This window comes from Dermacentor variabilis, chromosome 7 (genome assembly GCF_050947875.1).
Source record: "Dermacentor variabilis isolate Ectoservices chromosome 7, ASM5094787v1, whole genome shotgun sequence".
In the NCBI taxonomy this organism is placed as follows: domain Eukaryota; kingdom Metazoa; phylum Arthropoda; class Arachnida; order Ixodida; family Ixodidae; genus Dermacentor; species Dermacentor variabilis.
Genome location: NC_134574.1, coordinates 103,934,809 through 103,960,661, shown reverse-complemented (window position 1 = coordinate 103,960,661; position 25,853 = coordinate 103,934,809). Strand labels below are relative to the sequence as shown.

At 47.6% G+C, this 25,853-nt stretch overlaps 1 protein-coding gene across 1 annotated transcript; it reads left to right on the top strand.

Annotated features, from left to right (window-relative positions):
- Positions 1-205: 205 nt before the first annotated feature.
- LOC142587731 (muscarinic acetylcholine receptor M1-like) lies at positions 206-20,751 on the top strand. The gene is made up of 4 exons (XM_075698934.1): positions 206-658; positions 11,105-12,484; positions 18,287-19,033; positions 19,513-20,751. Exons 2-3 carry the CDS (start codon positions 11,153-11,155, stop codon positions 18,803-18,805), a joined length of 1,851 nt encoding a protein of 616 aa, XP_075555049.1. The 5' UTR covers positions 206-658; positions 11,105-11,152; the 3' UTR covers positions 18,806-19,033; positions 19,513-20,751.
- Positions 20,752-25,853: the final 5,102 nt, after the last annotated feature.

Sequence of the window (25,853 nt, the reverse complement as noted above, 5' to 3'; positions counted from 1 at the left end):
GTCATTGGACAGGTGCTCTCTGCACTTTCTCATCCGCTGCACCTAACTACACGGGGGCGAACAGCGCTTTGAGATTTCATCACGCCCCCTACGCGTCCCCCTGTCGGGTCCTTTCCATCTCGAAACCTTCTGTAGGTGCAGCTATACGGGATCCGCTGCACACAACTGCTCGGCGAGGAGCGAACCTCTGATCAGATTAAAACCCAAGAAAGCCGGCGCTTTACGAGGATCGCTGTGGTTCGCCGTTTAATAGCAGCAGCAGCAGCTTGCGTCGTGCGAGGCTTTGGGGAACGGGCGCCAATCAGCGACGTCACCTTGGCGGTCCGGTGCGCTGGGACAAGCGCGCCGCGAGAGTTCAATGCGAGCGAGCCAGCGGCGTCTGAGAGAGGAAGTTCGCGAGGAGGCCGCACGTTTCATCCGAGCCGGAAGCGACGACGGCTTGCAGAAAACGGGCGTCCCAGGGCCGTGGCGGGTTTTATGCAAACCCCGTCCTTTTTTTTTCTTTTCCCAAGCGATATCTGAAGCAATAGCAGCAGCAGCAACTTTGGCTTCATTTTTTGTGTTACTTTCCTCGCGTCTCATACGGATGCTTCGGCGCGCGTGTGTGTGTGTGCGTGTGCGCGTGTCTGCACGTTCGTCTCCGTCCCAGCGAATGCAGGTGAGTGAGCGCGCGTGCTGTCCGCGTTTGCACCATCCTGCTTAGCGACCCCAAAAAATTTGTGGGACAAAGTTGTCTTTTAGCCCCGTTGGTTCTGCCGTCACTGTGCGTGCTTTGCCCTCGCGTGGCGCGGGTTTCAGCTCGGAGGAAATGCTCGGCGTTGTGGTCTTCGTTCCTCCCGACTCCGCAGTTGCTGGCATGCCGCAAGTGCCGGCACGTGATTCGAGGTCCATGCTGCCGACACTTTCACTTGGCCGAGTTTCCCTTTCACGTCGGCGCGAAGGCCCTCGCGTTCGCGCAACTTTTCGTTCCCGTAACCGCCGTTTGTCATTGGCCTGTAACCGTATACCTTCGCTAATAGTATGTCCGATGTTGCGATTGTGTGTAATCTACTCTTGTGAAGATTTTAAGAACATTGCGTGTGAGTATGGTTCCGAAGTCCCGAAGATTTAAGGGCGTGTTCTGTGCGAGCACTCGCTCTTTTCGTTTCTTAGTGCCGAGCGAAATTTCTTTCCACCAAACAAGTTCGTTCCAGTACCCACTTGCAGAGTGCAACGGCAGCATCTGTGACTGCGCTGAAAGCTTTGTTTGGAAAGAAAACGGTGGCACTGTTTACTTCGTGTGTCGGATTGGCCGGCTACGCTGCCGTAATTTCCCCGACCATATGTACACAGGAATAACCTCCACGGTAATTTGTATCGCAATTTAGACGACCATATGCCACTGTAGCAAAAAAATAAGAATAAATGATAGGTTGGGCCACAGAAGCGCACGTGTATCGGGCAGGTTGCTTCACGACTCAGTGAGCCGAAAACAGTGATAAAGAACAGGATGCTGCCTGGCCTCTTGCTCACGTCTTGTTACATTGCGCTGTTTTCTGTTTATGTTTGAACCACGGTTGGCACGCGTGTTCATGTTCCTCGTCTTCCGTTCATGACACGCTGTTTACCGGTTACGCTATGCGCTGCAAGTTCAACGTCACGGCAGCCGCGTTGTCGGCTTTGAGTCGAGCAACGCCGGCTCGGTCGCTCGGAAGCCGGTTTCTCTGCCGCTACTGTGCGTGCTCTCGCCCAGCTATCTGTGGCAATCTCTGCCGGCTACCAGCTTTAAGCCTACAAGTTGTTTACAGTTCACTTGCCAAGAAGCTTGCGGTTGGCATGTGAAAACTTCGTTGACCGTGCGAAATTTAGCGAAAGGCGGCAAACACCGAAGAATCAGGTCCTTGAGAGACGTAGACACGGATTGGAGAAGATTTCTTGCTCTTAATCAATACTTGCCACAGGCTGTCGAACTGGGGCATCGTCTTTGTGAACGCCAGCTGCTTTTAGGAGCACAGTAAACTGGGCAAGTTAGCATTCGTTTATAATTATCAATAGCGCAATAAACAAAGACTGAGAAGGACGCAACAAGTGGTTTAATGCTCTCGTTTCTTTTTTCTTTCTTTAGTTCTTTAGTTTTGTGCGTGTGTGTGTGTGTGTGTGTGTGTGTGTGTGTGTGTGTGTGTGTGTGTGTGTGTGTGTGTGTGTGTGTGTGTGTGTGTGTGTGTGTGTGTGTGTGTGTGTGTGTGTGTGTGTGTGTGTGTGTAGCGCGCCGAATAATACACCCGCTCGCTATAATATGGCCAGTGACATGACGGCACTTATCAGTTTAAAGTGGTCCGCCAAATTCCTGCCACTCTTTTCTTCCACCGTCGCGGTTTATCATACTATTAATGCAAGTTACTTCTCCTAAAAACTGTTTTCGTAAAGGAGCTGATTTGCTTTTCTTATCTGCACCTTCGTTCTACAATATTAGCTTTCCTTTCTTTTTTCTTTTTTTTTTATAGTGCTAGCCCATAGCTCCGCTGTCGCGAAAAACCGGCCACGGAATTCAACGTAAGCTCACACTTTGCACTTGGAGGTGGCAAGATTGACACTGGTAAAGGTATCAGAAACACGAATGTCTAAGCCTATATTTCGAGCACGCAGCGTTGATATTGGTTTCAGTATGTAGTGCAATCAAAACATCTGGGGCTCCACCGCTTTGCACAGGGAAGGGACCGCGGTTTAAAAGATTCCCGAGGATTTGGGATAGAAATCGAAAGACTGAAATAAAATTAAAATATACGAGTTATTCTGGTAACCATATCTACAGATAAAAAATATTATTGAGGGTGTTTGGAGGTGAGGCGGTGGCGAAATACTTCTGGAGTATATACTGTCGCGCAGCAAACTTCAGCTGATTCTTTTCGAAAAGGCCTGTTCCTGAAAGGTAAATGAACAATGAATCCGTAGCTTGCCTCTGTTGCGAAGGGCAGGAGGCGCACTAAAACGCGACATATGCGACGTAACATGAGCGGAGCGTGGCGAATCATGTCACTTGACAGTATTTCTCGTCGCCATTTCACGTTTGCTTGCGTCCTTGCTTTGCGCCTACGACACCATTACTGTAGCCTTTACGAAACAGCCGAAAATTTCCGGTTTTTCCTGACTTCTGCGCCCCAAGCGTACTGTCGGCGTGAAGTGAAAACGTCAACGGCGGAGATCATAACTGAAGGCAAAGCGCGCACTGCCCAATTGTCACCATCGCTCCTCCGGCTTGCTTCAACGTGAACTATCTAATTATGAAAAGTAAATGAAACTCGGCGTAATTATGTAATTGTCATATAATTTTGGGGGATAGTTTTGATAAAACAAGAGTGGCGATACGTACGCACACACATTCCCGTACCACCTCTGTCATTAATCACACGTGTAAGCATTTCTATGCCTACCCAACGAGAAATTTTTCCGTCACGTAAGACAATCAATAGCTCATGGCTCATAACCCCTTAAGCAATTGCTCATGTCCCCGTTATCTACCTGACAGTCTACTGATCTTGAAAATGGTGCCTGCTAATAACTAATCTACTGAAAACGCATACCCAAGTGATGAGTACTCGTATAAGCTTTTGCATAGAATGAAACGATATTGCGTCAAATTCGGGAGCTGAGTTTTTGCACACGCAGATATCCTGGCGGACACGAAAAATCCACGGAAGCCTAGCCATAAACAGCTTCGCTGTAATATTCTGTAGCAGGTTTGCGGAATGAAGAGGCCTCGCTTGACCTTGTGGAAAACCAACCACCGACAGCACGTTCTTGAACGCAAGCGGGCGTGCGGCCGTTCCGACGGGACATGGATTCGAGCCCCGGACGTTCTAGTCTGTCCGCGAGGGGAGAAGTGGGCTCTAGTGCCGTCCGTGGACATTTCAGGTTGCCTCGTCTATATGTCTTTCGTTTATATGCGACGCACTAATTATTCGTGGCGAATGCGAGTAGCGGAAGATAAGTCTCTCTAGTTTTCCTAGTGTAGCACGCTCACGCTGCCTACGGAACGCATTATAGATGGTTTGTACACGACGTCGTCGTGGCATCGCCATCTTGGGGGTACAAGCTCGTCAAGAAGCTGCGTAAACGAGAAGCGTGACAGCCCGGTAGGCGTGTCTTGCGTCGACCGGCACATGCATGATAGCAGAGATAATTTGATGGAAAATGGTCACCATAAAAAAAAACGAAAAAAGTGCACACGTGACATTACGGTGCACCGAAGGCGCCATGGCTGCTTTGTTATGGTCAATTGCTGCAGCGAGCTGGTGGCATCCGGTGACGTCCCGTGAGAAAACTATCTATGTCTGCAGAAGCCACTTTCAGCGAGCAAAGAGGAGAGAGATAAAATCGCGAAAAAAGACAAGGGGGTCCCGGCCGCGCGGTTGGAGTCCTTTGATAATCTTGTTTTACTCAAAAGGAGGCTGATACGGCTTATCACGACAGCGCTGAAACTAACAAAGAAGCGGAAGCGCCCGGCCTCCATCGCAGTTGCTTGCCACAAGTTAATAGTGAGCAAAGTTGAGCCAAGAACGTTCTGTGCGACTGCAACTCAGGGAACAAAGCTAAGTTAGTTTGTTTAGACAGATGATATATTTTGTCATGATAGCAGCGTACAGCAAACAACACAGAAAAAGAAGAAACAGTTTTGCGCTCTCCTTCTCTTTGTGTTGCTGTTTACTGCGTCCTGCTTTCATGGATAAGTTCCAACTTGTAGAGGTTCCTACTTGTAGAGGTTCTTTTGTTTGTGTTATTCAGAACGTGATTTGTGTTTATGTCGTCGAAGAAAGTCGGCGGTAAGCATGACAGTGTGTGGAGGGAGCATCGCCTATACAGTGGTGATGATTCACAGCTTGCAGTTCAATAGGAAACGATCAAGAAGAATCAATGCATTCAGAGGCCACTATACCAGCTCCGGTTAACTGAAAGAAAAAACACACATTCTCGTGCTTCTCCTCCGGGCTTTTCCGGTCCCTTCGCCCGTCGCGATGCTAACAAGGCTATGCAAGTGACCTCACCGGGATAAGAACTGTCTATTGGACCACATACAAGAAGCGCCAGTTCCGGTCTGTGCGCTGGCAAACCTTCGCCATGCGCTCGCACACCCGCTCTTTACTATTGCTGCTTACGTACTCACCTGTCGTGCTCAGACAACTGGTTTCAACTCGACTATCTCTGTGTGCTTCGCACTGCGCTTGTGGCCGCAAAGCGTTAAATCCTGATAAGCGGAAGTTGATGGTGTTTTCAAACAAGAAAAGCGGGCTGAGGCGACGTTGGGTATTCACACTGTGTCAGCGTATCTTCCAGAAAAGTACGCGGAAAAGACCAGTGCCCGCCCGAGGAGGGGAGGTTAACGAAGTGCAGAGAGAGAGAGAAATTGCTCGTTCGCCATCGAGCTCAAAGTGGTTTAGGGGCCCTGGATGGCTGCTACTCCTTTGCATCACCGCTGATAAGAGAGGCAAATTCTTGAGAAATAACATCGCTTTAGCGATGTCCCTTCGTGCGCGAGGCGTTTAGTAACTTTCCTCTCAACCAACACAACCGGTCATATCGTTCAAACAAATCAAGTCGTTGCAGTAAAGGGTAATCCTTTCTGGTGTGACTCACTTTCTGAGTATCGCACGAGCGGATACGTTGCAATCCCGTAGAAGGGCTTTTCGGCCACAATCGCAGCACAGGCACAACCCGGCATCGAACGATGTAGCGTAGAGGCGGCGATTCCGTGTCGTGGAAATGGGCCAAATGCGTCCCACGGGTGTTGCGGTTCAGTAATATCATTGCAATTTTGGCTTCAAGTGAGGAAATCTAAGTTCAGCCAAAGAGGAACGTGGAAAAGCCGTAAGTTACCGAAAAGCTCAGACAAACTAAGGGAGCATTACGCGACAGTTCACAGTGCATAAGTGGTCGGTCATGCTTCTTCGTGCATTTTGCGTTCTTAGTTTTAGCGACGCACTGCCGGCAATCCAACCATGACCTCAATTTGCCGTCTGAAACTATATTTTGCTGTATTATGTTCCTCTCGTTTTCAGGGACGCGAGTATTATGACCGCCAATAGTCCTTTCCTAACTTGTGGATTACAGCGGTTTGTTCTCGCACGCCACAACGACAAGCAAGCATCTAAGCTCAGACTTTACTACGCAATTGTGTGTTGTCCCTCTAATGGCTGATGGCAGTCTGGTAGCGCAGCATTCTTGGCAAAATGTCAACGCTTCTGTCTCCCGAATGGCCACTGCGTGATTAGTCAGGCGATTCGTCGCGCACGCTTGCGTGTTCGCGTGCAGTTGCGTGTGTGAGGCCACTTCTTCGTGGGCACATTTGCGGGTATCTGCGTCTCGGTAATTTGCGCTTGCATGGTATATTTTTATACACTGGTGTTTGCACGTGTCCCGTTGTTGTGCCTGCGTTTGCGCGGTTCTCTTTGGGTTTGAAATGCGTGTTTGCCGGGGGATGTCGCCTCCTGGAGGACACCGGCTGAACCACGCATAGCGTTGATGTCGCGCTGCGTCCTGTGCTGGCCACTGCTTGTCTCACATATATCTCAAGAAGAGTGTTTGCTCCGTGGTTGTAGCATAGCCGCAAGAGGTGGTATCAATTTCTTACGGCGTACAGGAGCATTTGGCCTTTCGCTGCAAAGCCGTAAAGCTGTTAAGACCAGTGGCTGCACGTGTTCAGCCCGCAATGTGTGATCTTTGCACACTCATCTCGCTCCAATCGTTTCGATTTTGTTGCCACTTTGTGTTTTACGCACACCGCAAGAACGTATGGCGTCGTCTTAAATGAATTAAGCGGTCGGAGGGAAATTTAAGGCAATGTTTTACCAACTTCGTGTCGTGACCTGTCGATCGTTCCGCTATCACTATGATATCACGAAAGATGAACGAGGTGAAGATTGCTCAATAGATGAACAAAAAAATAATCATCGTCACTGTAATATCATATTTAGTGGGATTAGAGCAAATAATTTCAGGACTGTAGCTTAGTGGTTATCATAACTGTCGCTCATTGGTTAGGCGACCAGCCTTAGTCTTTGTGTACTTTTATCGTGCGATTCTGACGTCATTACGGACTAATTAGTTTGTCTCGCCCGTGAATTGCAGCATTTTGGTACTTACATTCTCTCGTACAATAACAAAGTCAAAATAGAGTATTAGATTAGGATTCTGTGGGACAAGGCTGACTGTAGGCGTAGGAGTTAATAGCACTGAGTTACCGCCGGTTACTACGAAGTTTATTTCGCTCTTTGGTATTTCCTTGTCAATTGGTAGTGCCCTATATTTCCTACATGCCCGTCTTGCGCGGACGGGATGTAGGTAAAGCCCTTCTTGCGCGGAACTACGCTTTCGCCAAGCCCTCCTCTTTCGCTTTCCGCCTCATGGTTCCGCTGCACCCTCCTCCTTCGCTTTCCTCCTCATACTCTCTTCGCTATCACCGCCTTTCATCTCCCGCTGCCCTCCGCGTTCGCTTTCATCCTTTGCTGTTCTCGTTCGCTCGGTTACGAGGGACAACGCCGACGCCGACGCTCGCCGCAGGAACGGGCACCTAATAGAATTCGCGACCAGCGACAGCGGCAACCAATGGAGGAGCCCCTTGAGCAGTGACGTTAAGCACACTTCACAGGGGCGTGGCCGAAGCGCGGGTTGCGCGGGGAACTCACCCGCTGGAGCAGACGGTTCTAGCAGACGCCATTTGTAGCAGACGACGTCGGCTGCTAGTTTGCAATGTCTCGCGCGGTCTTCAACGAGCCGTTTATCAGTCAAGTTGCTCAGTGTCCACTTGTTTGATATGCTAAAATGAAGGACGTTCGCAAAAAGATAAGAATTCTTTGTGAAGAAATTGCGGCCTGAAGCTGAAGGTACTTGTCGTCTTAAGTGACGCATACCTTCATAAAGTAAAAGCCAACGTCTCTCGAATCGGCCATGTCCGTTGGTGCCTCGGAAGTACCGCTTGTTTCGATGTGTCGCTTTCGAGCGACATTCCATGGAGCCAAGTTGTCCGCACAGCTGTTTTCTTCTTCTTGCCTCTCTTTCCCCCCTCTCTCCTCCCCCGATGGCGACACCATATGGGTCCCGACAGACTGGACGAAACGGCGGTCCATAAATTTCATTTGCAGCCCATGTAGGAATGTTCTTTTTTTTTTCGACTCCGAGCTATCGCGCATTCGTAGATTTGCGTGGTCTTGTTTATTCACCTAAAGCGTCACGTGCCCGGAGCTCTACAAGGGTCGCCGCCTTTTTACGCGAATGCCAAAGGCGAGAAGGAGCGCGAGCTTCTTTGAAAGCCGTCGATAGGCCTTTTGCATCCGGGTGACCCAGAGGGCGCCCGAACGCCTTGCGACATTCGAAAACAAGAGCTATTGGCAGACGTGCACGTTCTTCAAGCCCCCGAATGGCGGAAATACGAACCAACCAATTCCTTTCCTCCCATACGACTAATTCGATGTGCGTGTACTTAGCAAGACTTTTAAACTGTCGCCTAGAACGAGCCAAGTCAGAAATAAATGTTAATAAAACGAACTGCCATTAGCAGTTCCACACGCAATATTCTTGTTTTCTAGAAGGTTTGCAAGCGCTAAAGTGGAGCACCAAATTAATACGCCGATGAAACAGGCAGCTCAAACGCGCCAAAACGTGAAAATGTGGTGCGCGGCGCAACTCTTGAAAACCGCTGAAACGCGCGGCTCACGGGTGCTTTCCGGAAGCAACACTGTGCATCATGGCGGCCCGCGTCGCGCCAGAACGAAGCGTGGGAAACGAAGCTACGTCTGCGCACCGGGGTGCCGCTCAGCCTCCGCAACGAACGCTGGGCCGTCGCTTGCATGCGAAACAAAACTGCCCACTAAAAGCACATCACCGTGCAGAGGCACACAGATCACAGCCGCAACGCTGTTCAAGGACGTACGGCTTCGATGGCAGCCCACCGATCGAGCCAGGCCTATTCACTTGGCCGCCGCAGCCGACGACGCTTGCGATCCTCCCGCAGCTCCTCAGTAGTGTGTGTATTTTTGCCAACAGGAACAAAGTTTCCGCTAATATGCCGTGCTTCAATGAGTTCACTTTGCTTTCTCGATGCCGAGGTTACGAAGAGCAAAGGTGTAAGCCGCGCGAACCGCCTCGTTGAGACGCTTCGCGTGTGCTGCCTGCCTGCGAGGCAAAATGCTCTCGCATCTGAGCATTCAGTCATGCACGTGCTTTAGTACTGGGCGCTGCTTCGCAGAACAGGCGCAGTTTCAATATAACTTTATTATTTTAGCTGTTATTCGTGTCAGAAGCAAACCGTAGTCGATTTTTATGGCTTCGTGAGCGACGATAGACGCGCGTACCCTTCGACTGTCGCGGTCTCACGCAATCTGCGCGAGTTGGTTGTTCGTACGTCATTCGATCCAAAGCGACATCCTGCCGGAACTTTGAATTCGGTTGCGTGCGGTAGTTGGTAGGAATCGGACACCGTATCGTACCACGTGACTCTCGCGAGCAGACTAGGAGCCTTACATGCAAGCGACAAAGCAGCGTCCCGTCATTGCCCGCGCAAGTATACCGATGTATGACGTCAACAATATTCCGGAAGCATGCGAAACGTCACAGAAATCTTGAGCAGCCACTAAACCAGCCATATTCATGACGATGTCGCGAAGTGCTGCCAATACAGATGGGGATTGCCGCTTACATTAAAACCTTATTGAAGTATGTCCCATGTAACGTTCGCCAATAATAACCCGTTAGATGTGCCTACGTATGCTGAAGAATGGAACAACTCAAACATCTCGAGTTGCTGTTTGAACACTGACCCCAAAATTTTGCTGTCAGTTTTCCTTTAAAAATGTGGAAAAGAAAGCGATGTATGTAAGAACATGTGTGCGACGAATATGTGATATGCCAAAGATATGCCCTACCGATGGGCGTTCCCATTGCCTTTAGTATTACTGCAACCGGCGGGTACGACAGGAAATTAGGTAGAATATTTTTTTTTAAATTGCGACGCGCCATCCCATGATAACTGTACACGGTAATTCGTTAAGCAGAGAATCAATATAGCGTCGCACCGTATTGCCACCGTCGTACCGGGTTATGCATGAAACATGTATTGGAGCGGGACTCCTATTTCGCGCATCTCTAAGAGCACTCGGCGCCATCTAACGCCGCCGCTGCGAAGCCTGCACGCGGCCTCCAAGATGGGTTGCGCGCCGGTGCGTGCAAACGCTTAGACACGCGTCATGCGGCAACTGGTCTGCTCTCTCGCGGTTCTTTCTTGACACGCTGCGTCATCTATTGGCTCTGCTAAGAAGCTCGCGTGTGACGTCCGAGACGAAAAGCGTGGCGCACCAGTCACTGCACTGCCATCGAACGCTGGGAATTGTACCCTCACTTGCGGCACGCCCAGTGGAACATACTCAGTGACTAAAGAGCGGTACATACATACACATTGGAACATTCTCAGTCATCCAAGTTGGTCCGACGATTGGTTTCAAAGCTTGTTCTCTCAGCACGCCAATCCGATGCCCCAACCATTCGACCGTGCACTACCCAGTGACTCAGCTAGGCGAGAAAACGGTTTGATACATACATACATACATACATACATACATACATACATACATACATACATACATACATACATACATACGTACGTACGTACGTACGTACGTACGTACGTACGTACATACGTACATACATACATACATACATACATACATACATACATACATACATACATACATACATACATACATACATACATACATACATACATACATACATACATACATACATACAAAGCCCCCAGAAAGAGCGCGAAGTATCCTAAGAATGCGAACGCATTAAAACCCATTCACATGGACGACGCACGCATGAGGTGTTTCTTCCTGAAGTGAATAGCGTAGCAAACGAGGCTCGCACTGAAGAGTGCCTTGTGTGCCTGCGAGTACTACGGCCCGTCTCGCAGATTATTGCCGCCGTAAGGCGCTGGCATTGCGTACGGTTGGCGCTCACTTTATATGGGTAAAAATGCGGGAGACTGTACCTTCGTTAATAAAGAGACAAGTGTACGAGCAACCAATACATATTAAAGTACGTTAACGCTCTGCTCCTGCCTTCTCCTGTGCAGGTCATCGTTACTGCGCCATGACGTGACCTACCTGACTCGGCGCCAACAATGAGTGTCCTCGAAGAGGCATTCAATGCCTCCATGCTGCTCGTCACCACCGAAGTGCCCGGCGGCGGTGGCACGTTCAACGACGCCATCTCCGGAAACGGAAGTGTCGCCAACGGAAGTACAAACGCAACCAACGACAGCGGTGCCACCACCGACGGCTACCCCGCCACGCCTTACTCCCTAGCCGAGATCGTTGTGCTCGCCTCTCTGTCCACACTGGCCGCCATCCTCACCATCATCGGCAACCTGATGGTCATGGTCTCGTTCAACATGGACAAGCAGCTGCGGACCATCAGCAACTACTTCTTGCTCAGCCTCGCCGTCGCCGACTTCTCCATCGGGGTCATCTCGATGCCCCTTATGACCATGTACATCCTGTACGCCTACTGGCCCATAGGGGCAGTTGCATGCGACACCTGGCTCGCCTTCGACTACATGAACAGCAACGCCTCGGTGCTCAACCTGCTCGTCATCTGCTTTGACCGGTACTTTTCGGTGACACGGCCGCTAACGTACCGAGCCAACAGGACGCCACAGAAAGCAGCCATCATGATCGCCTTAGCATGGATCATATCCTTCCTGCTGTGGCCGCCCTGGGTATTCGCTTGGCCGTACATAGAGGGCCAGCGTACCGTCCCAGAAGAGCACTGCTACATCCAGTTTCTGGAGACCAATGTCTACATCACTTTCGGCACGGCCATCGCCGCTTTCTACCTGCCCGTCTCGGTAATGTGCGCGCTCTACTGGCGCATATGGCGCGAGACGGAGAAGCGCAAGAAGGACTTCGGAAAACTTCAGGAAGATCGGAGGACTGCCAGCAGTTCGCGGAAGTCCACGTCGAGCGGCGGTACAATCGATTCAGAGGACTTCCGCAGCAGCGACTCCTGCAAATCGCGGACGAAGACGTCGCAACTGGCCTCTTCGCTCAGCCTCACGAGGTCGCTTCCGGAGGATTCCAAGACACGCCAACTTCGCGATTTCCTTCTGTCCTTGCTTCGCGTCAAAAACGGCAAACGATACGACGACGACGCAAGTTATTCAGGCTCGCCTGGTACCCATACACCGCCCTCGGTTGAAACATCGGTGGAGTCCGTCTCCACGTCGTTCCACGAGGAGCACCAGGTCGAGTTCAACCCGTCCGGGCGCGTTGGAAGCGGTGACGACAGCGGCGCGCTAAGCATTCCGACGTCCGACCACGGCGATCTTCCATGCCGCGGGACGGCGGAGGATGCCACAGATGCCCTGCCTCCGACGTCGCAGTCGTCTGATTCCGTCTACACGATACCGATCGAACCAGAGACACAGCCATCTCTACAAGAAGAGCCGTCCGAGGTAAGTTTGTAAATGATTAGAAATAATGGAACGGAGGAAGTTCGTTCGGAAATGAATTTTTGAAGTAATTGGATCTCCCCGATCTCTCCCGATCTTTATTTTTTTCCACGATTACTTGGATCTTTCCAGATTACTAAATTATGCTAACACAGTGATGGTATACAACTGAGGCAGTTGGGTTCGAAAAGCAGTACGTGTTACTGCAATATTTGATTTGAAAACATATAGGTACTTCCAATAGACAAAAAACAACGTCTGCCTACACTTCGGAAAAACGGGAGACAGAAACATTGAAATGGAAGATAAGAATATGAGAAGAAAACAAAATTAAATTTTGGCTTATTTCATGGCCAAATCACGGTATTATTACTAGGCACGCTGTACATTGAACGACTGCGGAATAACTATGGCCAGCTGATATTCTTTAACCTACACGAGCATTTTTACATTTCGCCCCCACAGAATTACGGCCGCAGCGGCGGAGGTCGAACCCGCAACCTCGAGTTCAGATGCGCAGGGTCATAACTACTAAGCTACCGAGGTGGGTGCGAGCAAAAAAAAAGAGAAAAAAAGATCAGAATTACACATCTCAAAGACTAAAGTAAAACAATGTCAAAAAATTGCGCACGGCAGTAAAGACACAAAAGAAAACACTGCAACCCGCACTATTAAATAAATGATAAAAAATAAAAATAATTTCAGAGTGCTTGTAACTCACAAAGAGGAAAATAAACTGTAGACGGGAAGTCAAGCCGGTATCTTGCAAAGAAAGTAAGAAGGGCTCAATGAGCCGTGATTTTCCTTAAGTAAAAACAAGTTCGGAGAAAAACCAGACGGACCGGAAAGACGGCAGAATATTTTCAAACTGCCTGGTTTCATCTGCAAACATGTTTACCGCCGGAACTTGCGGTGGGCTCATTACTCTGTCAACTAGCTAGCCCGCGTTGCAACTTTCAATTGTTCATTCAGAACTAATGAGGCACAAGAAACTGAAACCAGCTCCCTGGTCCCACCACTTGGCAAATAAACGAAGCTGTACTGCGGGTAGCACGACAGTTTGCAGTTCTCTGTCATCGCCCGGCATTTGCAGATGTACAGTAGGCAGATCGACGGCTGTTTAGAACATGTCCGCGGCCGTTACTTTTAAGTTGTGTAGTAATTTCGTTGGAAGCCACGATGAATCGGAAAGAAAAGCTTTAGCGCTATAACCTGCACTTAATGCATTCTCTGTTTAACGAGGTAAACTAATGGGTTTCCAGGACCAAATTTTATTTCATTTCTGTTGTGGAGATGAATAAACATTGCCTCGCGGGTAAAAAAAAAAAAACAGACCAGATGACATAGGCATGCAGTGCTCTCTCCTCGAGTGGCAAAGGGTAAGGTAATTTATGAACCTTTTAGCACGGATCAAAGCGCTGTAAGAGGAGAGCATAAAGCGTTAAGCGCTGTTTTTATTGATGTTCATTTTGGGCTGATTCACTCCTCGGAAATTTCATGTTATTCATCCGAAAGATGCGCGAGTTCATCCCTACCGATCAACCACATCAATTTCGGCATTTAGATTTATAGTGTTTAAAGAATTTGGAGAAGGACTCGGTATACCTAAGAAAATGTTAAAAACCACGCAGGAGGAGATTGGTATGGGAAATGACAGGCTTAATGTAAGATAGCGGAATATTCCGGCGTCAACAGAAAACCGAGCCCGAATAGATGAATTCTCGTTCAGAGCGAGAATATAAACTGGAGTTTTGCAGGTCATGTAATGCATAGAGCATACAAACGACGGTCTTTCTTTCAATTATGCATAATTTTGTCATAGAATGGGTACAAAAGAGGGAGACGCATTCGTCCTGCCGGTGTACGTAAATGATGGTAATGACGGTGACCATGACTGACGATGACGATAGCCTTGGCCACTTGAAAAGTACTGGGCTTATTGGTTGGAACGATTGCTTTTTATTGCAGCGCTATTAGTTGGCAAAATACTGCAAATGTCTCGCGAGAGGTGAAGTACAAGAACTTCGAAGGTGCTTGGTCCTGTAGACGTTTCGTAAACCTGCGATTTCGCGCACTATGAATGCGGCTACCATTCTTTGCCTACTTCTGCCGTTTTCATCCTTTCTGTGTAATCTATCTATCTATCTATCTATCTATCTATCTATCTATCTATCTATCTATCTATCTATCTATCTATCTATCTATCTACCTACTTACACCGACCCAGTGGTGCTAGTTGTCAACCAGCTTGGACCAATATACGCGTGTGCTCGTACTCGTCGTGCTCTTCTATCGTCGTTATTCTAGCTTCGTTATCTGGTTCTAGTCATTTCATCGTCGTCCCGTCTTCGACGCCAACTCAGCGGCCCAATTTGTCTAATAGCTTGGGCCACTAGGCATGTGCCCGGGGTCGTGACGCGGTCGTGGCCATTGCATCGTCGTCATAAGCGCTCTGACATCCGACTCTCATTACGCCATCATCGTTGCACCATCGTCGTCTTACAGAAGACGTCAAGCATTGTTGCCGTACCGTCGCCGCGATGCCGTCGCGATTGGTGCATCACCCTCATTCTAACTATACGTCATCCTACTCTCTTCGTGCCATCGTCGTCACGCAGTCTTTTTGCCCTCGTCATTACTGCTTAATGTTATCCTATTGTTGTCACATCGTCGTCGTTCCGCCGACGTCAGTACGTCGTCATTCTATCGTACTGATGACGTTGTCATTTTTTTCGTGATTATGCCACCGTTGTCATGCCATCACTGTTATTCCGTCGTTGTCATACAGTAGTCATGCATTGTTTGTTACGCAGCCATCGTGATACAGTCGTGGTGGTTCTGTCGTCGTTAGGTCACCATCGCCATACAGTCATCCTCGCGCCATTGTCGTTATGCGTTCTTCGTCACTACAATGTCCACCCGCCGTGGTTGCTCAGTGGCTATGGTGTTGGGCTGCTGAGCACAAGGTCGCGGGATTGAATCCCGGTCACGGCGGTCGCATTTCGATGGAGGCGAAATGCGAAAACACCCGTGTACTCAGATTTCGGTGCACGTTAAAGAACTTCAGGTGGTCAAAATTTCCCGAGTCCTCCGCTACGGCGTGCCTCATAATCAGAAAGTGCTTTTGGCCCGTAAAACCACAACGTCCTCATACTGTTGTCGTGCTACTGTCGTCATTGTTTCGTCGCTATACAGTCGTCGTGACGCATTCATTGTCATAGCGTCGTAATTCTGTAGCGGTCGTTCCATTGTCGTTATTCTAACTGCGCCATCAAATTCTCCTCCTGTCGTCGTTGACACAGTCGTCGTGAGACCATTGTCGTCGTGCTTTACCATTCTCGTCACATTGTCCTTCACAATTGTCAAAACTTCAACGCCACCTCAGTGTGGTCATACCGTCGTTGTCATAATGCTTCTTCACTACATTGCGCCAGTATTCCTCATTCTAATCATGCTGTCGTCATTCAATCACGATATCAATCAATCCCACTATGGCAAACGAGTGCCTTAGTGCGTCTATACCGGAGTATGTCACATAAGCCAAAGCAGTGGAAATCTCAGAATGAGTACTACAGATGTTAAATAAACATTACTTCCGAAAGACGGAGGCGTCACTACAAGGCTCGAATGCTAATCGCATTGCCGCCGACAGTCATCGTGAGATCAGTTCTGTCGTAATTTCTTTGTGACAATGTATTTCTAAATAAGACTTTTTCAAAAGTACGCAATATGAACGTTGCGTTGCAGCGTTGCAGCAAAGTGCGGGTTGGTCGCTCCCTTGTGACACATTGGTCCATTTATCTCAACATGTTGGAGTATGGGTTTGAGACAACATGAAATATATATATATATATATATATATATATATATATATATATATATATATATATATATATATATATATATATATATATATATATATATATATATATATATATATACTGGGGTAGTTGGAGAAGTATGGGAGAGGCCTTTGCCCTGCAGTGGGCTTGACCAGGCTGATGATGATATATATATATATATATATATATATATATATATATATAATCAGCCTGGTTAAGCCCACTGCAGGGCAAAGGCCTCTCCCATACTTCTCCAACTACCCCGGTCATGTACTAATTGTGGCCATGCTGTCCCTGCAAACTTCTTAATCTCATCCGCCCACCTAACATTCTGCCCCCCCCTGTTACGCTTCCCTGCCCTTGGAATCCATTCCGTAACTCTCAATGACCATCGGTTATCTTCCCTCCTCATTATGTGTCCTGCCCATGCCCATTTCTTTTTCTTGATTTCAACTAAAGTATCATTAAGTCGCGTTTGTTGCCTTACCCAATCTGCTCTTTTCTTATCCCTAAACGTTACACCTATCATTCTTCCCTCCCCAGCTGCCTTCCCCCTTTGCATAGCTCCCAAGGCTTTCTTTACTTCTTCCGGCGTTACCTGTGGGATTTCGAATTCCTCTAGACTATTCTTTGTTCCATTATTGTCGTCGGTGGCACTGATACTGTATAAATCTCAATAGAACTCCTCAGCCACTTGAACTATCTCATCCATATTAGTAATGATATTGCCGGCTTTGTCTCTTAACGCATACATCTGATTCTTGCCAATTCCTAATTTCTTCTTCACTGCTTTTAGGCTTCCTCCGTTCCTGAGAGCATGTTCAATTCTATCCATATTATACTTCCTTATGTCAGCTGTCTTACGCTTGTTGATTAACTTGGAAAGTTCTGCCAGTTCTATTCTAGCTGTAGGGTTAGAGACTTTCATACATTGGCGTTTCTTGATCAGATCTTCCGTCTCCTGCGATTTCGCGTGCGACGCTCTACCAATTGAGCTACCGCGGCGGCGTTTCCCCATCCACTTTAATTTCCATTAATTTATCGTTTCTTTATATCATTTATTAAGCACAAGTAATTTCCCCGATGTTGTCCTTGGTGTCAGTGTTTGTTGGCTTCTTATGATATGACTATATATATATATATATATATATATATATATATATATACATATATATACACGAGGGAAAACAAGAATAATAAATTCAATTTAAGATGACATCAGGACGTAGAGCTTGACAAGTTATGTAATAAATAGGTCGGATACGCTTTGCTCCATTGGTGGTGGTAGTGGTGGTGATGAATTGTAGCAACAGGCGGGTTTAGCCTGGCGATCAAGACCTGCAATTGCTCCGCCCGAGCGTCTCCTACAATACCGCTAAAGGGTTTCACCATGCCTCCATCAAACCAGTCTCTCTTAAGAATTCGATAAGGAGACGTGAAGTTTCTTTGCGGGCTATGACTGATCCCTTGGGAAATACAAGGTGTTGCAGGCACGCATGCAGAAGGTCCTTTTTTTTGCAGATTCTTCAGTAGAGCGTCCCTTTCATCTTGGAATTTCTGGCAGGACCACAAAAAGTGCTCAATGTCTCCTGTCTCGTTGCATGCCGTACAGTTCGGAGAATTGATTCGCCCCGTCTTAAATAACCAGGCCGGTGTATTAGCAGATCCTGTCCTTATTCGATATAAAAGCGAGGCTTCCTCTATTAAAAGAACAAGAGCACCGACTGAAGGGAAATACAGTCAACGGCAGCAAAGGCATCACATAGACTGTCGACTGAGTACATGAGTAACTTGAGACTGACATAAGAGCCTTTACTGTGAAGTGGCGGAACCAGCTGGTAATGACGATCATGGTGATTATGTATAATAATGGTGAATATACGGGAATGCCCGGATTCCGAATAGAAATGCCTACGCTGCTGTAAACGAACTGTTTTAATAGAACTTCGTGTACTTCTCTCAGGCCTGCGCCAAGGCCAACGTCGAGGAGGACACCGAAAAGCCCGACCCCGGCAGAATACCAGCTTCAGAGAACGCGGCGGCACCTGAGGGCTTAGCGACAGCCAAGCAGGTAGCAGACACCGGCTTGGAGTCCATTAGGAAACCGCTCACGACCAGTGCGGCCCAACGTCAGCCGGCGGTCGCCAAACAGCTCCCCGTTCCAAGCAGGAAGAAGGCGAAGCAGCAGGACAAGAAGCAAGACCAGAAAGCTGCCAAGACGCTCAGCGCCATCCTGCTGGCCTTCATCATCACTTGGACGCCGTACAACGTCCTGGTGCTCGTCAAGACCGTGACTTCCGGCGACGACGTGATTCCGGTGCACCTGTGGAACTTCGCCTACTACTTCTGCTACATCAACAGCACGGTGAACCCGTTGTGTTATGCGCTCTGCAACGTCAACTTCCGTCAGACGTACATTCGCATTCTGACTTGCAAGTGGCGCAACAGGCGGCGAGCCGCTGCCCGCCTACACTTCAGATGAACAGTGCTCAAACTCTCGTGCAACTGGACAACAGACAATATGGCGCCTCGTCATATCAAACTGCCCTTTAGTATTTCTTGTGACTGTGGAAGCTGCGACCTCAGTGTCATTTTCCGGGCATTACCACTGCTACCACTCTGTGGACTTTCGAACAAAACTGACTTGCACTTCTCAAGTCCGCATTGGCTGATGAACTTCTTGCGCAGACACTACTGCCATGCTTTCAAGGTGAACATGCTTTTTTTAGAAATCGTGATTTTAGAAGACAGGCATCGTTAAGAAAGTGCGCTTGAGGGAATCTTGCTGAAATTGGTGAGACAGAGAGAGAGATTGAGAGAGAGCTCTATAATGAATCCTAGAGAAATTTGCCTGGGGGCTCCGACCCAGATGTTCTGAAATGGGATGAGCTTTCTCATAAAATGTTGCCAGCAACCCTGAAGGAGGAATTTTGTTTACTGCTTGCGTAATTTGGTCTCTTTCGAGGACTGCTCTTTGTCCTACAGCGTGTGATCAATGCTTATGACATATAAGCCTAAAGGAGTCGTGCATCGCAAGTTTTAACGAGTACAGCTTATCCTGGCCACCACTAATAGCCCTGAAAAAGCTATTTTTTCAAGCGTCAGGAGCTCCGTCACTTTCAGTAGCCTTTATTATTGCACATCTGTATCGACTTTGCAGCTGCTGATATTTTTCATGTTCTTTTCCAGCGCAAGATATCTTAATGAACTGTGAGCCGAAGGCTGGTCCTTGGTGGCTTGGACAGAGAGCGATATTGTCCATCGGAGGGAGTCCTCAAACACCATGACGGACGAGTACAGTGTTTCGAGCAACCTATGTGGTTACGTGCCTGTTTTGTGATGATGTGATAAGTGTGTTTGCTTTAGTGCTTCCTGCTCTTCTTTACATTATGTGACTCTTTGCTCGGAGGCTTTCTGCATAGGAGTATTTCAACAAGCCCCACGATCGACATTGTTTCCCCTGAGGCAACATCACGTGAACTGTGTATGTGTGTGTTGAAGATATGTTTGCCCCGTGATTCATTGAAAGACAGGCAGACTGATGCAGAGGAAATGTGATTAGTACACCCTAGCGAGAAAAACAGTGCTGGCACTCCATATTTCAGGAGGGACTGTTTGTCCACGTTTGCTTCCATTTACGAAAGTTCTCGTACTCCTGAGTGAACAAGGGTTACTCTTCTTGTCAAAAAAAAAGACTGGAAGTACACTGAAGAGTATAAGAACCCTCTCAAATGAGGCCTCAACTTCGCAGGCACATTTTTTTTCTTGCAACCTTCACAACAGGAGTTCCCATGACTTCGTTTTTGCTCATACGGAGCACGTGTGGAAATCTACGACAAACCGAAGCGTTGACGCCACGAACATCTCTTCAACTGGTTTTACGTCAGCTTTAAAAATGTACACTGACTGGATGCTTCAATGACACCACATTCTATGGCATTCAAAGGTCTTTCTAAACTCTATCCGACACACCAAGATGGCACCGAAGATTACTTTGTGCATTGACTGTAGCTTCAAACCAAGGGGCGCGGCAAGATTTCCTGGCATCGGTGTGATCCAGGAATGCGAGTGTACCCAGTGAAGTGAAACTTGGTTGTTCGATGTGTTTATTTTTTTTTTACGTTCTCCGAGTGCGTGACAGACGAGCACAGTCTCAGTTTACATAAGGTCTTTGTTTGTGCAAGCCCAGTGTGTGTAGCTTTCTGTTTGTTTATGTTTTCTGTGTTTTGCATTACCGTTCATAACCGTTACTCATACTCGTGATTAACTCAGCCTGGCTCTTTCGTGACTTGCGTCACGCATTGCGCTACTTAATGCACTCTCGGGAGCAGAATTAGTAGACCACGGCGTCAGCAAATAATTCGTATTTCATCTCCCACACGCTGTGTGCCATCGAGTTGTTTGAATGCATTACTTTGGTGGAACCGACGTACGTACGCTGTACTATTTGATTTCAGCCTTCATGTTTAAGCTGCAAGGAACATATTTTTTTTTTTTTTGCGGCTTCGATGGTCTCCCTCCGTTTCGTCACGACTGAATACAGGCACGACGTCTCGGTATATACGGGGTGATCATGTTTAAGTTATGCAGAATTTTTAAAAATCGCTTTTGCCAGACAGCATATTTGTTCTTGGACTGATTATTCGAACAGGCCTACATTACTAGCTCGAAAAATTGAAGCACATATTCAAATAATTAACGAAAATGCAGTAAATAACTTCCTAGTTATTTACATTTCGGCACATATTGCAATTTAAGAATTTTAGCTGGAGAGTTTTCAAGATTTATCCACCTGAAATGATGTTTCCGGATGACACCAACTTCGAGATACTATTTCTCAAAGTGTGGCCCGAAATAGATGGGCTATCCAGTTACTTGTGCTTCAATGCATAAAACACCCTGTTAAAGAAAAAGTGGAACAGCGCATTTTTACGACGAGTTTGATGGTGCATATCTCTAAATTGGTGTCATTCTGGAAATTCATTCCAAATGGATGCGCTCAATTGCAAACTCACCGGCTACAATTCGTAGATTACCATATGTTCCGTAAAGTAATTGTTGAAGAGTTAGTCAAATTGATTAGTCAATTAGTTGAATATGCGTTTTAATTTTCTCGTAAACGTAATGTTCGTCTCTTTGAATAATCCATCAAGGACTAGAATAGTGTTATCTGCAACAAACATTTTTTAAAAATTCCCGTATAACTTAAAAATTACCACACATTAGATATACCTCGATGTACATACATAATACTCGTCTCTGTGACCTCAAGTTAATGTGACAATGCAGTTTTCTAACCTGCCAGTGAGTGAGTGAGTGAGTGAGTGAGTGAGTGAGTGAGTGAGTGAGTGAGTGAGTGAGTGAGTGAGTGAGTGAGTGAGTGAGTGAGGGAGTGAGTGAGTGAGTGAGGGAGTGAGTGAGTGAGTGAGTGAGTGAGTGAGGGAGTGAGTGAGTGAGTGAGTGAGTGAGTGAGTGAGTGAGTGAGTGAGTGAGTGAGTGAGTGAGTGAGTGAGTGAGTGAGTGAGGGAGTGAGTGAGTGAGTGAGTGAGTGAGTGAGTGAGTGAGTGAGTGAGTGAGTGAGTGAGTGAGTGAGTGAGTGAGTGAGTGAGTGAGTGAGTGAGTGAGTGAGTGAGTGAGTGAGTGAGTGAGTGAGAACGACAGCTATGGAGCGATGCCAGCACTGCTCCACCAATGTACATACGTCGTATTTTGTGGGAGCGAAGGTCACTTGTGAAGATAACAAATCCGCGCCTCCAAAGAATTGCAGCAGTGCCTATGAGACCCACTGCATCCTTATAGTTCAAAGCACGATTTTCGAAGGGAGCACGGCGTTCCCACACGCTGTCGCACCTATCAAACAGGCATTGTTTGACCCGCACCCTTGTGCAATATTGCCTGCTTACAGGCTTTGCCTCTAATGTCACAGCTAGACGCTCTGTTGTGACGAGAAGCAGTGCAATGCCGGAGGAATGTTGAATTCATTTCGATTTCATCATATCAAGAGCGGAAAGGATGAGGGTAGTGTTGGCCGCAGTACCAGCTTTGTGAGAATGTAGACTCAAATGTTTTGAAGCGACAACCTTTAGTCTGACACGACCTGTATGCGAAGGCGCTGCCAGTTCTTTATCGGCGGTGCACGCGTGCAGTCAGTGACATTTGCAACGGGAAAGTTGACAACAGGTTTCTCTGTTCAGCGAAATAAATCTCTTGACCATGTGTCGCTGTAACAACCACCTGCTTTATTTTACGCGCGTTTTGTAATCGAGTTGGTCCAATAAGTCCTCTTCATATAAAGGTGGCGACCGCGCACGTGTAGGCGAAAATATTGTCACATACGTTTCTTCTCAGCTGTGCCTTCTCGGAACAGGCAAATATTTGTGCACTTATTCGTTCGAGCCTGTCGTACGCTCGGACATTCAATCATTTCAGGAAAGGCTCTACCTCTGTATTTTTGTTTGACCAGTTGCACAACCAATCTTCGGGACGTATGTGGCATCTAAAACTGAGCTAAACATATGCCGATCGTTGGGAGGTAATTTTTTTAAACTCATGCATTTATTGGAAAAAAGGTCGGGGGGAAAAATTAGAAAAATAAAGCATTAAATTCAAAGCTCTATAATTTTCCAACGAAAACAGATGTTACGATGCCATAAACAGACTAACTGAAGTCGTCAGAGCAGACAAAACTCATTAACTTACTATGTTACAACGTATCTTATAATGCGACTTTTCCAAAACTGACATCGACAGTTGAAGGGGTCTTGAATCACTTTTCATAGAAGTCGAGAAGCGCATTCGACCTTAAAAGAGAATATTTCAGAAATACCTAGCAGCAAGAATTTTCTTCGATGCGTTCAGCAGAAGCGGAGTTATTGGCAATCAAAGGTCGTCTGTGACTTCCTTCGCGGTACTCCCGGTCTTCCTTCAATGCGTTGCGCTGCGAAGGCTGTGGCGTAGTGCGGCAGTGACCATCGCGCGCCGCCTACTGAACGTAGCCGTGGGGTTCAGTTTAAGTTTGATTTTGGATGTTCACATACACGCCACTACATGCGATTTTGGCGCGTATACGACGTGCTAAACTCGGAAGCTACCCGTCAGCTCATACGGTTGATTTCAGTGTCTCATCTCTTTGCTGTGTCACAGTGTACTGGATAGGATAGCTACACGTGGCTATTCTCAGCAGCGAGTTACAAGAGCAGCACACTTCCTTTCGCACTTATCTCTACGAATCTCTACGACAATCACCCAATTTATGAGGGTCTAAGAAACTGCATCTTCACGTTCGCTCGCGCACGTATGTCAGCAGCGCGCACATCGGCTAAGCGATGGATGCCGCAATCCGGACTCGCGTTGAAAGGATTCCTAACGCAACGAGCTTCAACCATAATGACGACGCACCTCGAATGTGCCCGACTCGGGAAGCAGACGACCTGTTCGTCAGATCTTTGCCCACGGGCCTTGGGGCAGACCACGTCACCCACAAATACCAGTGGGAGCACGCGGGTGTCCTCAGCGAGGCGCCGGAGGTCAGCGATCTATAGCGAGCACGATCGTCGCGGCACCCCGCGGTGGCCGTGGTATCTACGCTAGTAGTCATAGCCTCAGAGAACCGCGCGCGAGGTCATCTCGGAGGCCACGCTATAGTACAACTGTAGTGGCTATGTGCACGACGCGGCTGGCGTGCGCGCTCTCGCTTATGTGGTCTAGTCTGGCCGTGCTATTTGGTGCGTACCAGCTGTGTTCTGCACCAGCTTGACCGACGAATGGTAGCCACATCCAAATTGAGCGTTTCGCGCACTAGTTCAATGTGAAGCGACGGTCGGCCAAGGCGTTTAGCCAATGACGTCCAGGAGTGATCGCGCGTCAACAAGCGTGAGTCTGTTCTGACCAGAAGTTTCGCTGGGCTCTAGGCTAGTCGAGTGCTCAAAACTGATCGAAATTAGCGAGACCCGACGGCTACGATGCTGAGCAGTGCGACCAAAGTTTTATTCGTGCTCGGGCGGGTGCGGCCGAATGTTAGCAGGCAGTGGTCGGCCATAGTACGATAGTCGTACTTACGGAAGTACACGATTCCTGTCGTAATTCGAAACGCAGATTATCGCTCAGTTCAGCTTGTTTAATAAACTGCGTCACTGACTATACACTGTAACAGTAGCTAGAAGCGCCCCTTTTCTGAACAACCTTCTTGATCGGTGTCGGCTATTGGCCAATAGCAGTCACTTATGTGAATCAGCTGTATGGCGAAATATGACAGCCCAAAAGTGTGAGGCGAACGCTTCGGTCGAAAAGAGAGTGTTTGAGAAAAGGCTGAATTCGCTCCACTTGCGAGCTCCGCAAGGCACACACAATTGCAAAATTTCGCTGAGATGTTCCTAGCAGCGTACGCTATCCACGGACTGTGTTTTTTTTTTCATCAAGCCCGAGGAGTGGTTAGGACCATTTAAATTATTTCATGACATCTGCAAAATAATGTATTATGTTCGTACCTTTCTGACAAACTCTCACAAGTTACGGGACAACGATATCCATATTTAAGTGTGTAATGATACCAAGTCGCAAGAGCGCCACTTGATTATTATTTCTTTAAAGTTTGCGAATTATTGACAGTTTTCCTTGCAAAAAGGGTTGACCACAAGTGGAACGATTCGTTCCAACTGTTCAAGTCAAATTTATCTGAAATGCAGTAAATCTCATGAAATCAAATCTGCCATTGCTAATTTTACTGTAACGTTCGTTTCGTAGTATGCTAATAATTGAGTATTTTTTCATTACTTTACCGCAGAACGTTCACGCATTTGATAAGTATTCTGCAGCACTTTCATAACAGCTTGATGAACGCCCGCCGTGACTGCTCAATGGCTTTGGCGTTTGCGCTGCTAAGCACGAGGTCGCTGGATCGAACCTCGAATGCAGCGGCCGCATTTCAATACGTGCGATATGTAAAGGTGCCCGTGTGCCACGCATTGGGTGCAGGTTCAAGACTACACGGTGGACCAAATAATTCCGAAGTCCCATACTGTGGCGCACCTCATAATGAAATCGTAATTTCGGCACGTGAAAGCCCGATATTTCGTTTGAGGAGCATGTTACAGAACGCACAATGGATTGTTGCATTTAATAGGAAAAGTTTTATTATTTATTGACAGCTATTTTCCCTTTGACTTGCCATTCAAATAAACGATGTATGCTGCTATGACACCATGTGCTACGGAGCTCCTTATATTCAAACACGTTCTCGTTCTTTCCCTTTGCTCTGCGCCACTTTCCTATCTATTCGATCCCTTCGCTCCAGAACTCCTATTGACAGTTATGTAGGCTCAGCCGGATGCAATCACCAAGCAGGCGGCTATTAAGTGTATTTGCATATCTGTTCATGTGCTATCCTATGCCGTTTATCAGTCCGACGCATCAATTTTTTCTTCTATGCGTATTTGTATCTATAGCCAGCGGTTCGAGGCCAATCACCGAATTCATCTCAACCTCAGCATGGCCGCTTGATTGTCATGGGACACGTGTTTCAGCGAGTGAAC